The sequence below is a fragment of the Panthera tigris genome, chromosome E1 (genome assembly GCF_018350195.1).
Source record: "Panthera tigris isolate Pti1 chromosome E1, P.tigris_Pti1_mat1.1, whole genome shotgun sequence".
NCBI classification, from domain to species: domain Eukaryota; kingdom Metazoa; phylum Chordata; class Mammalia; order Carnivora; family Felidae; genus Panthera; species Panthera tigris.
Genome location: NC_056673.1, coordinates 57,553,043 through 57,570,232, shown reverse-complemented (window position 1 = coordinate 57,570,232; position 17,190 = coordinate 57,553,043). Strand labels below are relative to the sequence as shown.

At 55.7% G+C, this 17,190-nt stretch overlaps 1 protein-coding gene across 2 annotated transcripts in view; it reads right to left on the bottom strand.

Moving 5' to 3' along the window:
- PGS1 (phosphatidylglycerophosphate synthase 1) overlaps positions 1-7,604 on the bottom strand; it is a 35,316-nt gene extending 27,712 nt beyond the window's left edge. For both annotated transcript variants that reach the window (XM_042966517.1, XM_042966518.1), the window contains exon 1: positions 7,426-7,604. In XM_042966517.1, coding sequence (XP_042822451.1) covers positions 7,426-7,568 — 143 coding nt within the window. In that variant the 5' untranslated portion in view covers positions 7,569-7,604. The remainder of the gene's footprint in view (positions 1-7,425) is intronic.
- Between the last annotated feature and the right edge of the window lie 9,586 nt (positions 7,605-17,190).

The following is a 17,190-nucleotide window of genomic DNA, read 5'->3' as shown; positions in this document are numbered from 1 at the left end:
TGCGGGACAATCCATCCGAAGGCCCGAAGGGGGCCTAAAGTCCACCAGTCATTCAGTAAACATGGTCCATCCGAGGCGGAAAACCCCACAGCAGCAGCACCAGACCGACGTACCCCCAGTCTCACGGCACCTGTCATCTCTCAGACCAAAGAAAGGACCAGGGCGCCAGCCAACACCCCGGGCCACACCCCCCATCTGGGCCCAGAGACTGCAATCAGCTTCCCAAAAGGGAGATGCGGAAACACGTCCTCGGCACACGGCAACCCAGGAGGGGGCCAGCGCGGGCCCGGGGCCTCCATCCCGGTCATCACGCGAGCAGCCCCCTGGCCCGTGAGAGGCGCAGGGGAAGAGCTGCCCGGCCCCGGGCTGCCACGAGCCCAGCGGCCTCACAAGCTGACGCGCCTGAGATCCTCCAAGAACGACACAAGACACAGGCGCTGCCATTAATTAAAGGTCAAAACATACAGCACGTGGGCTTCGAGTGACCGGAAAGGGGAGCTCTCGGCGCCTGAGCCCCGGAGGCCTTACAACACCTGCCTTCAGACGGGCTCCCTGAGGGCTGCCCCGGGAGAGGGGAGGGGCGAGCAAACCTAAGGAGTGGGAACTGGCAAAAGCCACCGTGAGCGGGAAAACTGGTCTCGGCGGCCAGTCCCCATGACACACACGCCAAGGGGTCCAGCGTCGGCCCCGTCCTGCCCGGGAGAGGCCCAGGGCAGGCTCGGGCGGGCCAGGCTCAGGGCCCCGGGCTGCCCTGGGCAGGTCTCGTCCCTGCCAGGCAGCTTTCCCCGGGAATGTTCCACCAGGGCCTCCGTCCAAGATCTGTTGAGGGCTTTTTTATGTTGGCTTCCTGTTTAATCTGTGTACTGACAGGTTTATTTTTGCTAGAGAGGAGAAGGAGCTGAGAGGTGGCAGGGGCCCGGGGGGGGGGGGGGGGGGGGGGGGGAGACCCCGCCCTCAAGTGGCAATTTCGCACACCCAAAGTGGAAGGCACTTTGGAAAGGAGCAAAGCCTTCTACAAAGGGCCCCACGGTGCGGCACGGGTGTGGGGAGACCACGTGTGGCCAGGTGACGATCTAACTCGAAACGAAGGGCCCCGGCCAGGGCAGGCACAGCCAAGCCAGAGTCCGCTTGGGGGCCCACGCTGTTCCTTCACCTCAGCCAGAAGCCCATGGCGGGGCTGGTTCCCGCTTTCCACAGCCTAACTCCTGGGAATCTTCCCAGAAAAGGTTCCTTCCAGTGCCAGCAGCAACCCCACTGCACAGTAACCCCAGTCTCCAGGGGCGACCACCTGTGCGGGCAAGTCCCCGCACCCCAGGGAGGTTTACTAAGAAACCGCACGTCCCAGGTCGGGAACCGAAGCCCCGAGAGATCTGAGGAGCTGTGGTTGCTTTACCAAAAAAGCACAGCCATGTCGGTCACACACACACACACAATTTCCACATCGAGACCCGGACGCCCCTGAATCATCTCTCTGGTACCACCTAGCCCCGGTTTCTAGTTACGAAGAGAGGAAGTGGGGAGAGGGGGTTGGGGACCCGATCACAGCTTCTGCTGACGACCCGGCCTCCCAAGGCAAGCCCCTTTACTCGGAATACCATGGAAGTTTGGAGAACAGGGCTAGGGCAAGCGGGTGCCAGAGGCAACAACAAACCTAGCGCACTCACACACCCCCCCCCCCCCAACGATTCTAAAAGTGGAACAAAGCAGCACGCCCTCCGAAGGGCAGGCTCCGGCCACCGCGGGATGGCAGGCCCGCAAAGGTTCAGCCCCGAGGCTTAAGGCTTCGGGCAGAGAATCTGCAGAGTCCCGCACTGGGGAGTTGGCTGGGTGTTAGGGCTCAGGACCCCTGACGTGGGGCCCTTCCTCCCCCTGGGTGAGGGGGGTGAGGGGAGGGCTTCAGGGTGACTCCAGGAGGACACAGTAAGTATGAAGGGAGGGGAGCCGTGGGGGGGGGGGGGGGGGCGCGGGGAGCGAAGTCTCTTCTCACCATCTCTAAGAGGAACCCACATCTGAACCGCCTTGACCGAGGAGGCTCTTTTCCCTGAGGCCCCAGACCGGCGGCCACCACTAAGTGAAAACAGTGGAAGCCCACCTGGCCCAAGGGGTGATCCCAGGTGGGACAGAGCGGCCCAGCGTCCGCCGAGGCACGGGGAGGTGGGGGGACTGGAGTTCGTGACAGTCAGCCGCTCGGAAACGGCAGAAGAGCCACCGAGACACAACTGGACACCGCTCCTGACCCCGGGGGCCTCAGGGGAAAGAGGAGGTGTTTCTCCTTCTCGTGGGGAGACAGGAGTTGTCATTTCACCAAACATCCTGGAGCTGCAGGTGCTCCAGGGAAAAACACTGGCACACCTTGCATTTTTCCTCCTTCTGGATGCGCAACAGGGTGCCTGGAGGTCCAACCCCGCTCCCCCGTGGCCAGCGGCGAGAGGCCACCGAAGGCAGGCAAACACCAGAGGATCACACCCCGGTCTACACTTCCCATGTCCCCTCCACAGCCTCTCCGCCTCGGAGGACAGGGGTCTGCCTCCCAGGGGCTGCGGAAGGTCACCTGCCCCAGCGGGAACCAAACAAGCGGGCCGCCCTCTCAGGGGTCTTCTCAAAAGGGGGCATCCCGGGCTCTGAACAAAGAAAACAGCGATGCTACAGGACTGTCCTCAGACACTAACCACAAATCCTCCACGGACAGCACAGGAGCTCTACCCCCTGTCCCGTACCGCACTCGGGATACTAACTAAGTGGCCCCCACCGTGGGCTCGGCCATGCTCCGAAGGTCCGTGGGCTCTTCTGGAACTGTAAGATAAGATTCGTGGTACAAGCTCTGTGGCTTGGATCCCATCCAAATCTGTACAAAATGACGAAAAAATGAAGTTTTTAAGAGAAACCAAGCTCAGTGGACTGCAATATTTTCAGAAACTACTTTTTAAGAAAAACCCACCCTCCCCCCAGTCATGCACACTGAAACGTCAAAAAGTGAGCTAATGAGAAAAGAGCAACAGTCATAGCACTTCCTGAGAAAAGCTCTCAAGAAACTACATGAAGGCACCGTACTTCCTGCGTCCCCGGCAGCAGGCGGCCCTTCCTGACTAGCGCAAGACCCGAGCCCGAGAAAGGGAAGTGAGTGTGAATTCCCGTAGGTTACAAAAGACCAACGGCCCTCTGCACTCCCACCACAAGTCCAGCGTGAGAGGCTGCGGCTGCCAGCACTTGGCTACGTGCTGACCAGCTAGAGGACCGTCCTCTGGACTTGCCCAAAAGGAAGTCGCTCACATCCAGGGGCCAGAAATCCCACAGAACCCACAAGATGGTGTGGTCGGTCGGTGAGAGCACCAGACACAGCACAAGTGCCTGTCGAGAACCAATCACACGTTCAACTAATCCAAAGGCTGGGACAGGCCTGACTTCCCAGCAGCCTCGAAAAGAACTCGTTTACGTGAATCAGATCACATGTTCACAAGTGGACGATCTATCCAAACACTTTAATCCAGGCTCCCTGCTAACTCTCTAGGGGCACATAGCTGACTGACCCAGCCTAATGCACGTCCCCAGCCGCAGTGTGCTGGGGGACAGTCACGGTTAACGTGAACTCAACAAAGCTACAATTTAAAAGTCTGTCCGCTAATGCCCTGCAGGATCAAGTTTGAATTATTTGGGGGAAATTACGCTCTAAGTATCCCCCTCCCACCCATTCTATTACTGTAAATAAACCAAGAGCAGGCTCTACTAAACCCTAACAAGTAAGGAGCATTACAAAGTTTAAAGAAAAACTGATTTCTGGAAATCTGGTGGTCCCTCAGAGTAGAAGACACTACCAAGCTGAACCGGAGGGTGCTGACCTGCCATTACAACTGAAGACAATCTAACTGAAAGGACAGCCTTCTGGGGGCGCCTGGGCGGCTCAGTCGGTTGGGCATGCAACTTCAGCTCAGGTCATGATCTCACGGTTCGTGGGTTCGAGCCCCAGGTCGGGCTCTGTGCTGACAGCTCTGAGCCTGGAGCCTGCTTCGGACTCTGTGTCTCCCTCTCTCTCTCTCTGCCCCTCCCTCGCTTGGTGCTCTGTCTCTGTCTCTGTCTCTCTCTCTGTCTCAAAAATAAATGTTAAAAAAAAATTAAGGAAGGAAGGAAGAAAGAAAGAGAGAGAGAAAGAAAAGAAAAAGAACAAACGAACAGCCTTCTGGGTCTCTGTTTCCCTCTAACTCACGTTCGGAGCCCCCTCACCACTCCTCATACTCACACCTACCCACACACCTAGAAGAGAGAAAACAGGACTTAGTCTCAAAAACAAAGCCCTTTCTGCACATATAGCTCAAACTGAAAATCATTTGTTTGGTGTTTTTTTAGAGAAGGAGGCCACAAAGAAAATATTTCCTCGCATGGCAGGCAAGCTCAAGGTTAGGAACCAGCGCCCCCCTGACACATTTCCCACTGAGGTTCATCTACTCCAAATAACAAGTCGATTCTGTGCAGCCTGATGACTCCAAAGTATCTGGTGTCGGCTGCCCCTCCTGAGCTCCAGATCTGTCAGAACACCTCCACCTGGACGTGCCTGGATACTAGTGGGCCTGCCCCGAGGTCACCTTATCATCACCCCCACACCCAGTCCCCTTTCTTACCCTGTTTGGGTGAAGCGTGCCTCCGTTCACGCAGTCACCCAAGTCAAACACACGACCCACCCCCCAGGCACTCCCCCTGCGCCTCCCCCAGCAGAGCGGATTCTACCTCCCACTCCCCACCGCCTCAGGCCCAGACCACTCTGAAAGGAAGCTACAAGAAATCTCAGAGCTTGCCTCCCTGGGTCTCAGCCCAGAGGATGTTTGTTCCTAGCTCCTCTCTCCACCTCCCTTCCCTACTCAGCGCCCCCGGTCAGCTCCTGGAAATGACTTGAGAACTGCCTTCCGCCTCTGCTGCTACAATCAGCAGCCCACATCATTCAGGATCCTTCCCTGAACACCACCAGCTCCCCCTTCTCTCCCTAGCCTGCTCCTATGCTCCAAAACGCAGCTCTGAGATCACAGCCACCAGGAAGCCTTCTGTGACCTCCCGGTGTGCCCCTTAGGTGCAGCCGTGACCTTCTACCTTACTCTACTATTTCTTCTGTTATGGGTCTGAGCATCTTGAAGGTGGGGCTGTGTCTTTACCTGTCTTCCTAGGCATCTACGCACAGCAGAGCAGCGCCCTACACACGCATGCTGAATAAACGAATGAACCCAACAGTCCAAAGCGATAATGAGTCAGATGCCTGCTCAAGAGAAAAAACGGTATTTCTAGATCACTAATTGGAAGTAATTTTAAGTAGCATTCTCTGTCACTATGGCTGTCTCTGTAACTAACAAGGAAACCGCTGCAAGGAAAGAACCCTCCTTTCCCCCCCACTCCCCCCCACCGCGTGTTAGCCACGAGGATTCACCAGGCACTCCGACCGTTGAGTCAGACTGGCAGAGCCAAAATCTGAAAAAGTCTAAGCTCATGACTACACAGAACTATTATCAATGAATCAACGACCAGAGTTACAAGAAACCACATCATTCGGGGAATGAGGCGTTGCGAGGTACAACCGTATGATTGGAGGAGAAACGAAAGTCAGCAGCCAATAGAGGATGAGTGGCCACACAAGACCAGAGAAACCCCAACACCAAGGCCACAAAGAGTCCGGGAAAATCTGCAAACCCGTAAGGCAGTAAGGCAAGAAGGAAAAAAAAAAGGGTCAGAAAGCTACAGTGTTGTCACAACGCTGGTCGCAGCACTTATCGGCAGTCAGTCCTGGTAGCATTTTTCCCCTAAGGATTATAAAACACAAATTTCAGACACTTGTGTGTCTTTGGTGTAAGTGAGTTTCTGGTTTAACTGTTGACCCAGAGATACAACTCCCTCTCTCCGCTTAATCAAAAAGAAATACGGTGCCACACCTACTGCCTCCATTTACCAAAAGGACTTCGGGAAGTCAGTTTACTGACTCTCCCCACTGCCACCCTCTCCGCCCCCTCCACACACACACACACAAATCACTCAAGAGAAATGTCTTTTTCAGAAGAATTTGTTCATAGTCAATTCCAATGCTAAACAGCAATTAACAACGAAGTGTTCTTCCTAGAGTTTAAACATATACAGGGAAATTACAAAACTGCCTGAACACCTCATCTTTGAGGAGAGCACATTTCGTGAATCTTTAAACCAAATTTCCCAGTGGTTTGATGCCGAGATGTGGAAGTCATCTGACTTCACTACCCACTGCAATGGCCGGGTCTTGGCCAAACACCAAGTACAGAAAACGCTGAGGCCACCTCTGCCCTGCCCCGCCGGTTTCGCTGATATGAAACTTAAAGCCATTCTGATCAGCAAGCTTCTAAGGGCACAATATAGCCCCGATGCTATCACCTAAAAGTTACCCTGAATCAAACTCGATTGTTTACTGAAAATCATCCACCGTAACCCAGGATGAAGCAGGCTGCTTCCCATACCTAGAAACAGCACGCATGACTGGACCACAGATCTGTGCACGGAAAGTCAGGAGGTCTCATCCTCACCCAAGTAACACAGATAAAATCTAAGACAACGCAAACCCTACTAAGGCATTTACGTCTAAGATCTTTTTGTTTTGTTTTGTTTTCTCTTAAAGGATCAAAGGGGGCGCCTGGGTGGCTCAGTGGGTTGAGCCTACTGACTTCGGCTCAGGTCATGATCTCGTGGTTCACGAGTTTGAGCCCCACGTCGGGCTCTGTGTGGACAGCTCGGAGCCTGGAGCCTGCTTCGGATCCTGTGTCTCCCTCTCTCTCTGCCCCTCCCCGGCTCATGCTCTGTCTCTCTCTCTCTGTCAAAAATAAATAAACATTAAAAAAAAAAGAAATTTAAAGGATCAAGGGTAAGACTTGAGTGTCTCTGATAAGAAAACCATTTGCACACAAGAAATCTTTTTTTTTTTTTTCTTTTTACATTAGCACTAACAGCAGGCCTCTTAGGTCAGCATGTTCTAGGCAAATGTTGACTCTGAAAGCCCACTGCCTGAACAAACCGCTTCAAAGCCTCCCTCGCCATTTACATAAGTCACTTCAGTACTTTTCCAGAACACGGGCCCTTTGAAAAGTGTGAAGGGGGGGGGGGGGTCGAGTGGTTCCTCTTCCCTGGCCTTAGAGTCACTGACTCAGGATTGCTTCACCGCCCTCTCGGGCAGGATGTGAGAAGCGCTGCACGAACACAATCCCGGCTGAGCTGATTCACTCCGGCCGAGCCACCCCGCGGCCAGGACCACGTAAGGAAAAGACCCCCTCCGAACCCAAGCGGTGTCTCTCGCCACCGGACCCCGCCACGCCAGCCGCCGGGGCCCGGGGCGCCCGAGCTCGGCCCCCCCGCGTGAGCGCGCACTCCCGGCGCGGAGGGAGGCAGGGCTGCGGCCGCGACCCCGCCACGGCCGGCCCGGCCGCCTCTCACCTCCTGCGCCGGCGGTCCCGGTTCCTGCCCAGGCGGTCGGACAGGCGCCCCAGGAGCGCGGCCAGCCCGGGGCGGCCGGGCAGCAGGCCCAGCAGTCGCCTCCAGAGCACCGGCCCCGCCGCCGCCGCTGCCGCCGCCGCCATGGAGACTCGGCGCTTCCGCTTCCGGCGCGCAAGAACTTTATTGACAGCGGCGCTCGCGGACAAGTGGCGGCGGGGGCGGGGCGGGCGCAGGTGTGCAGGCGGCGCGCGGGGCGCAGGCGCAGACGCCGCGGGAGCGTCCCGCGCGCCCGAGTCGCCTGGCCTCGCGAAGTCCCCGCCGTGCCCGACGCCGGGGCTCCCGAGCAGGTGCGGCGGGCAGGCCCGGGGAACGTGCGGCTCTGCGAGCCGAGGGCCGCGTCCGTGGAACCGGGAGCACCTTCTCTAGCCGATCTTCGAAAAGAAGATGTGGCAATGTCCTGAGGGACAGGGGAGATGGCTCTGACCCGAAACGTGGGGTTCCTCGGCCGACCCACGTGGACTGGGACTTGGGAACCGGAAGAGCCGTAGGAGGTGGCCACATCGTCCTTGTCCCGGGGTGGGGGTGTTGTGGACACACGGGATGCAAAACATTCCGAACTCCGCTTCCACCCAGGTATGCCACGGAAGTCAGTTACGCGTTCCCTGCAAGAATGTTCGTCTCAGCATTGTTCATGATACCAAAAATGTGGAAGCAATCAACAGTGGGAGAGTTGGTGAAATAAATAATGGGGCATGGCTGCGTGGGAAGACCGCGCGCAGCCGTAAAGAATTACGTCCTAGAAGAATCTTGAGTGACACAAGTGGAAAATCCAGATTTTAGTAGTATGGAGCTTATCTCGTTGGGAAAATTAAAAATGGGAGAGAGCGTCGTGTGCAGACACACTGAAAGTAAATACACAAAACCGCTAACATTGTTTATGTGGGGCTATTCAAGAGTTTCCAACTTGTTTACGACCAACGAGCGTTTCAGATTGTTTCAAGCTTTCCTTTACGTTTAGAGAGCTTTACAAATACAAGGTGGACTCTGATTCACCTCTTCCGAGTTAGAAGTGGTGAATCATCAAATTTCCTAATTTCCAGTAACTAGGATGAGACCATCCATTGCATGATTCCACTTTTGCACGGGGCCTAGGACAAGGGGTAGTTGTAGGGTCAAGTGGCTGAATGCCTGCACCATGATGTTCAATGGTGACCACAGGAGCATTCTACCCATCCAGAAGAGAGCTGGCAGCTTCTTTTTGCATGTGGCGGTGGTGCTTTGCCGGGTGAGGTATTGAGTGAGACAGACAACCATAGTACTGTCCCGTTGGCGATTTCCCATCTAAAATAAATTGTCGTTAATACGGTCGTATTACAGCATGGTAAGTTACACCAGTAAGTTTTTACGTATAAACAGCAGGCAATGACCCAGTGCCTTCTGAAGCCACCCACCTAGAGCCTCTGTCCTTCATGGCTAGTTTGAAACTGTCAGAGCTGCTACCAGAATGAGGCAACCACGACCTTGCCCTAGGACGTGCACATTTAGAAGTTGCAAAAATTTTAAATAATGGTTTTCAGGGATTGAGCAATTTTTTTTAATGGTTGCATTTACACGATGACAAGACAAACACTTTCCACCAGGAGAGACGTCGGCTGGTTAGCGAGCACAGGTAAAGGAGATGTCACTCTCAGGTGACACAGGTGGCCCAGAGAAGAGGCCTGGGAGTACCCCAAGCTGCTTGGAGGGCCAGCGGGCTAGGCTGCTGCGGGGCTCTCCACTCACACCTTGATGACCCTGGACCAGAAGGCATGTGCCCTCTGAGACCCCTGATGGCTCCAAAGCCCATCTGCTGAGGCCCCCCCTCACCCTCCTGCCTTCACCCACTGCTTTCTGGCCAGTCGCACCGGCTCCTTCCCGAACAGGAGGTGCCAGGGTTACAATGACAAGAGCTGATGAGACTGATGACAGATATCAGGTCTTCCCAAACGGAAAAGGAAACGCATTCACTGGAAGGAGAGTTGACGTCAGGGAGGGGTGGGCTGCGGCCCCTGATAGCAAGGCTGCTGTCCCGGGCAGGAAACATCAGGAAATCCTGAGCCAAGGGCCCATGCCTCACTGTGATTCACACACGAACCGAAAATCAGGCCAACGCAAGCGGAAGGCCCCTCCTCCCCAGACTACTTCGGGCGCAAGGGTCTCTTTCAGCCACAGGGCACTTAGCAAATTCCAGAAGGAGGAAGAGGTGGTCCAGCCCACCTCCCTCCGGCTAGGAGAAACTCTCCTGTCGGTTTGTCCGGTTTGTCCCGTAGGCGGGGGCTATCAGCTGCTTCTGAGGAGGGCACGCTTGGTTCCAGGAGAATGGAGCTTAGGTGCTGGGGGGATGAAGCCAGCTGGGGACCACTGCATTCTTTCATTCCGTCGTGCCCGGCCTCACCGGCCCGTCTCTTCTCAATCCCTCAACACCCTCCCTCCCCCCACCCCACCCCCAGGCTGCCACCTCAGGATCTCTGCTTAGTTGTTCTGTCCACTCATGAGCACGTCCTCCCAGCTCCTCTCATCCCCCCCTCCCCGGAGCCCTGTGCTCCCCCTGGAAACACTTCCTGGCCCCCTTTACGTTCTGCCTATTACATGCTGTGATCCAATCGTATTTATTGGTTTATTATTTCGTGGGTGCATGCATATCGGAGTACAGTTGACACAGGATGTTACCTGAGTCTCAGGGGCACGACATCGGGATTCGACTTCTCTGTACCTTATGCCCTGCTCACCACAGGAACAAATACACCCGTCTGTCACCCTACAACACTGTGACAATACCAGCGGCTATGTTCCCTATGCTGTACCTTTCACGCCCGTGACTCATGCATTCCAGAACCAGAAGCCCCTATCTCCCTCTCCCCTTCACCCATTTTGCCCATCTCCCCCTTCCCCACCCCCCCAGCATGTGAGCCCATAAGACCTTATGTGCTCCTAGCACCCCCAGTGGGACCTGGCAACAGAGACAGGCTGAGCTATGACCCAGTCCTTCATGCCCTCTCCTTCCAAACTGAGACCTGACTCCAGCCCTCTGGGCTTCTGTTCCCCCAGAGCAGGGGTTGGCCAACGTTTCCCTCAAGGGCCCTTTACCCTCTTGGAGCCGGGTGGCCTCACGGGCAACTACCCAACCAGGTACAAAAGCAGCCGCAACCCATACGAACCCGTGCAGCCGGACTTCCAATAAAACTTTATTTACAAAAACAGTCTGCCAGCCTGTGTGCCACGGTCTGCCAATTCTGCTTCAGAACAGGTCTCTTCCCACGGCCGTAGCCGAGGTACCAGGCATGGAGCCCTGCCAGGCCTGTGGGGCCCTAAAAGTGTTTGAGATGAGGTCTTTCTAGCACCAGGGGCCTCATCTGCCAAGCACTGAAGCTGAAAACAGCAACCTACAGGGTGGGGGAGCGCGGGGAGCCGGTCAAGGTTCTTGTACTTATCATTTAAACTTTTCGGGGTCGAAAACTCTTGTCATCTGCGAAACAAAACGCCGCCTGTCCCTCAATGTGATCCATGCCTCCCTGCCGCAGAGAGGCCCAGGATAACCTGGCATTTCATCAACAAGAAGCCCAGGCCCAAATTTCTGGACATGCCTCCTGGGCAGAGCGCGCTGGTTTGTTTCTCCGTGTCGCTGGTGAGAGATAAATGCAGCTCTCGGTTTCAGGGGAATCTCAGCCTCTTGTGGCGTGGCAGGCAGCCAGCGCCACCCCGGCAAGGACCTGCCGGCCTCCTCCTGATGGAGCAGTCCAGCGCGTGGGGAAACACTGCGGCCCGTGGCCAGTTCTGTCCCAGGGAATCCCTGGCTCTCTGGGTCCTGCTTGGGGAGCCGAGGCGAGCTGCTGGGGGCTCCTTGGCAGAAGCCCATCCTGACATGGCCCTGCTTTTCTCCCCACCTGGCCCCCACGGTCAATTGAAGCAAGAGGCTAAGCGTGCCCTGGGCCTCGCTCGAGAACCCCAGCTCAGGATGAGTCTTGCCTAAGATGAGGCCACATCCACCGAGCAGGTGGGACTCCCAGGACCAGGCTTGATTTATTTCCAGTCTCTTGGAATTTAGGGAAGAGACTCAAAGAAAGTCCCCCTTCTTGCCCTTTAGCCTAGAAAGGGGAGGTGGGAAGACGGAGGCCAGGTGGGGTTGCTGCCTCAGTGCCTGGGGCTCCTGGCGGGGAGGGGAGGGAGGAGGAGAGGCCAGTCTTAGGGGTGGGCCTATGCTGAGCTGGTGAGCCCATCTCCCATCTAAGGGGCCAGTGGAGACCTGCCAAGTGGAGACCCACTGCTGCCAGACGACCCGTTTTTTCCAAAGAAAGCCCCAAAGTCAGATGTGAATGTGAAATTTCCAGATTTGTAAATGTCGTCTCAAACATATATATATATATATATATATATATATATATGTTTTTAATTCCCTGAAGTCTAACCAGTGCCTCTACGGGTCATGGGTCATGCTCAGCCCGTGGTTCACTACTCCACTCACATCTTCCAGTCTGTGAAACAATGTCCCAAGCACCACGGGAGAACAAGGTAAGAGTAGAAGGTGGTGAAAGACCACAGTTCGTCTGTCTGTAACGTTTGAATGTCGAACCCTGGGACTGTGTTGCCTGTTTGCGAAACACATTTTGAGTCTCAGAGTTCCAAAAATCAGAGAATGTGTCTGACCCACCTCTCAGGGGTTGAAGGGGGAACAACATTCTCATCTTACCGGTTTGTAGCTGCCTCAGGTTGAGCCTGAAAGCAGGGATCGAAGGCCAAGGCCGTTACGTTAGTAGGTGGGAGGGAGAGAGAGGCAGAGTGAGCTGTAAACTCAGCGGGGGGGGGGGGGGGGGCCGTGGATCCCAGACACCCTGGCACTGGAGGTGTGCCGGTCCCCGGGCACCTACAGGCTGGGAAACGTGGGGAGGTCAGGTGACCCCTCCAGACCTCAGCTTCCCACCAGCCTGCGTGTGTCACTTCCTCAGGGAACCCCCTCGGCTGTTCCCCCCAATAGATTCAGTCTCCCCATAATATGCTCACTCAGCCCCCCAGGACTCTTCCTTTACAGGACTCATGGTGCATTCAAAATTAACTAGTCATGACATCAACTGTGGGAGAATCTTGACCTCCTGGAAAGAATCTAAATTTCCTGAGGTCCCAAACTGATAACTTCTGGGCACGCCGCTCAATCTCTGATGCGCAGAACGCGCTCAACAATGATCTCTTATGAATGAATGAATGAATGAATGAATGAATGAACGACTTTGTGAAATAAGTCTTGCAGGAGCAGGAAGTGACTCCAGGTAGGTTTATCTACCCCAGAAATCTGGACTGCCGCTGGCATTTTGTTTACAAATACAGGGGGCTTATGAAATCCTGGGGAGGGGGCAGTGCCTGTAGCCTGGTGAAGAAACTCTGAATGACACAGCATGGGGCCAGATGAGAGCCAAGGGAGAAGTGGGAGGGAGGGGCTTAGGAGACCCACCTCAACATCATGCTTTAGAGCCTCACCTCTGTCCCTGATAGAGACCCCCACCTCCCACTCCTTCGGACACTCTTCTCTGCCCCCATGGCTGGTTCTAGACCTTGGGAGCCAGAGGGAGGGTGTATCGTTTCCCCTTTGAACTTGCCCACGAATTGGTGCCTGACAAAGTGCATGCCAGCGTGTGCTTCACAATGCGGGGACCCAAGGACCTTGCTAGTGGTGTCACACACCTGGTTAGGGGACTCAAGGGGTCGCCGTGAAGATCTCACCACTGCGGGAAGCTTAATGCAGGGTGTGTGTGTGGGTGGGGGGGGCTCAGTTCAGATGCTACACGCACACCCAGGTGAGGTGGTGAGCAGTCCCAAACCCAGGAACCCAATGGGTTAGGGGCTCCCAGCTGCCTCGCTCCAGGAGCCAGCCATCTGTAGGCAAGCTATTCCAGCCGGTGGTTCTCCACCAACCCTTGGCTCTCCAAGGCCATCTTGAGCCCAGGCAAAAACTCCTGGGTGCCAGCCTCACTCCCCACCCCCTGTCGCCAGGCTCTCCTTCTCCTGGGCACTGCCACTTTAGCTCTGGGCACCGGGCCAGGCCTCACTTGTGTTACAGCCCAGATGGTTCACCACGGCCTCTTCCCAGAACTGCCCGCTGCCCTGGTGTCTGTTCCTGAGCGCGGGCGCGGGCACAGCGGCTGCTCCAGGGCGAATGGAGACTCTTCCCATCCCAGCCCCGGACAGAGCAGGGTTTGTTGATTTGGGGTCAGGAGAGACAGCTGGCTGGAAGCTAACTGTCCCATTCTCTAGCCCCAACTCAGAACTCGGAACAGATGTAGATTCCTCATGGAGCAGTGGGAAGAAACTTCCCTTTTTCCCAACAGGCGCCCCACACGCTTCATACCCTCTGTGCCCTCCTAAAGTCCCCCCCACCCCACCCCCTACCCTCCCACCCCACCCCCTACCCTCCCACCACCCTTCGGTGGGTGGAAGGATGGGCCTCTGCCCCAGGACTCTGGCCCAGCCCAAGCCCCAGAGGGAACAAGGAATGTGAGAAAGCAGGGTGGGTGGGTTGGTGAAGTGTTTTCCTTCCCCTCCCTCTGCACTTTTTCTGGGAAATGCCAGAGGCCAGCTGGGTCTGGAATGTCAGGCTTGAAAGAACTCCTCCAGACATCAGAGCCACAAACCTTTTCATCAGCTCCCTTGCCCCTCCCTGCAGGAACAAAAGCCACAAACCATTGTCCCATTGTCCCAGCTGGCCTCCCCGCCCTGCCTCTGCAGGATGGTCGAAAGCAGCAAAGACAGAGATCAGGGTCCACCTGTGGTGAGGTCCCTGCACCTTCCCCCCCCCGCACCCCCCACTCCGCCGCCTCCCCTCTCTCACCGCACTGGAAGGTCACGGGCGTCATAGCCCTGCCACCAGCAAGGCCATCCGCCGGCACAGGCAGGGGCTGCCTCCAAGAGGGCACAAGACACAAGAGGCATCAGGGCTGGACTGCCCAGTGGAGCCGGGCCCTGGAAGAACCACACTGGGGCAGCAGGGGGCACAGCTCCCAAGAGGTCCGGGGAGACACAGGTCCCCCCGCATCATCTCCAAATTGGCTGGAGAAAATGGGGGAGGGGGGCAAGAGAGGAGAGGCCTCATTGCTTCCTGCCCCACTCTCTGAACTGCCAGCACGAGACTAGAAGCTCCAGAGGCAAGGACCCAGATCCTTTTCCCCACCATTGTAACCCCAGGCCTGGTCAACTAACGGGCATGCGATAAAGGCACAATCAATGCAGAGTAAGTAATATAAAGCCACTGGGCCGTCAACCCCAGCTGCCTTCTTGTGCCACAGAAAGCCCACCAGTCTTAGAGACAGAGGGAGGCCTGGTGTTGAGCAACTCTGTGGTCTGAGGCCAGTCTCCTAACCCATCTGGTGGCCAATGTTGCCTCCAAACAATGGCAACCTCAGAGCCTGCCCCCAGGCTGGCCCGAAGACAGAAAGATCATCCATGCAAGTATGGGACCTCCTGTTCCCCAGACCAGGCCATAGCTTCCCACGACCACCCCACAGGCGCCAGGGTTCCTATCTGCGAGGTTTGGGCCAAAGCTCATCCTCTGTCACTCCCCATGAGTAAGTGGAGCCCCACAGGCAGCTGAAACCACTGTGTACTTCCCCTCCATCATGAATAAATCTGTATTATCTTTATGACCAAGCACCTTTGCCTGGAAATGGGATTCTGACTTCGTAGAAATTCTGCAAAGGGAGAGATTAGCAGGCAGGAGTCTCCTAAATCCCTCCAGCCAGGAAGATAGTGGGTGGGGCAGAGGGGCTGGACTTAGATGAGCTTTCCTCCGAGGCCCAACCCCCCTCCCCCCCCCCCCACCGCTCCCCCCACCCTCCGCAGGCAGGGAAAGTGAGAGCAGCACTGCCCTGGGTCCCCTGGGTCGCCCTGGATGGGCTCTAGTTTGGGTGGCTCTCTTGCCTGGAAGAGGGTCCCTGGGTGTGTGCCCTGTATCCTGTATGGGCCCAGGGCCTCCTTCCCCGCTTTCCCAGCAGAGTTTGGGTAATCACTCCATCTACCCTTAGATTAGCAGGCCTGATAATCTTCATGCACATGGGGTTTCCACACCATCTATCCCATAGATGCCCCTGAGCCCTGCAGGAAGAAACCACTAGCTACTCTAGAAGTAAGCAGAGTAGGTGTTTCCTAAAAATGATGGAAAGCAGGAGTCAGCACAATCTCTCATTAAAAATTCACCAAGGGGCGCCTGGGGTGGCTCAGTGGGTTAAGCATCAGACTCTTTTTTCCGCTCGGGTCATGATCTCCCTATTCCCAAGGTTGAGCCCTGCGTTGGGCTCTGTGCTGACAGTGCACAGTCTACTTGAGATCCTCTCTCTCTCTGCCCCTCCCCTCCCCCTCTCAAAATAAATAAACTTAAAAAAAAAAAAGATTCAGGGGCGCCCGGTTGGCTCAGTCGGTTAAGCGTCTGACTCTTGATTTCAGCTCAGGTCATGATCTCACGGTTCGGGAGTTTGAGCCCCGCATTGGGCTGTGCGCTGACGTGCAGAGCCTGCTTGGGGTTCTTGCTCTCTCCTCTCTCCGTTCCTCCCCTGCTTGCGCTCTCTCTCTCTCTCTCTCAAAATAAATAAATAAACTTAAAAAAAAAAAAGGATTCATTGATCACTTTCTATGTACCAGGTTTGAAAAAACCAGTCTCTTTCCTCCAGGTTCTCACTGGATGAGCAGTCGGGGCACGTTGGTCAACGTGGAAAGAGCTATCCTGGAAGTTTCACCCGAGTTTCTGCCAAGTCTTAAAGGAAAAGTAGAAACCAGCCAAGGTGTGGAAGGCAGTTCCACCCGGAAGGAAGTGAACATGCAAAGACCCAGGCCTGAGGAACGTTCTGGAGCACAGAGCCTTCGACACACACCCACTGAGAAGTTTTGGCGCCTCCCAAGGCATTGCAGACCCTGGAGATGCCAGAAAGCTAAGGGGCACCTTGGTAGTTGGCTCAACTCTTTGAAGACAGGCAACTTTGCAGACTGCATCTTGCATGGGAGATACATAGCTCTCCAAAGCGTAAAGCCTCGCGGTCACGTCCACCCCCTGCCACCCAAGCTTCGGCAGTGCCTCCCTTCCCCAGACACCCCAGTGCTTTCAAAAGAATTATAGCCGGGGCGCCTGGGTGGCTCAGTCGGTTAAGCGTCCGACTTCGGCTCAGGTCACGATCTCAGTTTGTGAGTCTGAGCCCCGCGTTGGGCTCTGTGCTGACAGCTCGGAGCCTGGAGCCTGCTTTGAAATCTGTGAGACCCTCTCTCTCTCTCTGCCCTCCCCCACTCACACTCTGTCTCTCTCTCAAAAATAAATAAACATCAAAACAAAACCCAATAAGGACACTGAGGCACGGCTGGCGAAGTAAGTTGCCAGAAGTCATACATGTACTCGATGGGGAAGCCTAGACAGCAGTTTAATCTCCAGAGTCAGTACGTAGGGAACGCAGCCCACCTTCCCACTGCAAGCCCTGACCTTCTCCAGCCCTGAGAGCCCCTTTCAGGACCCCCCCTGAGCACGCCGCCCCTCCTCTCTTCTCTTCCAATCGGACCATGCTGTTGTTTCAGAGATGGGAGTTTTCCAACCAGACTTGAATTCCCAGAATTCCAGGGCTGTTTCGTCCTCCTTATCTTCCCCCTTCAACATCTCCCCTCACCTAAAAAATGAACTGTCACAGTATCCTAGGGTCGTAATCACCCCTTTCTCCTGGCACCCCTCACTTGGGGGTGGGGGGAGGGGGGCATGTCTCTGCCTCG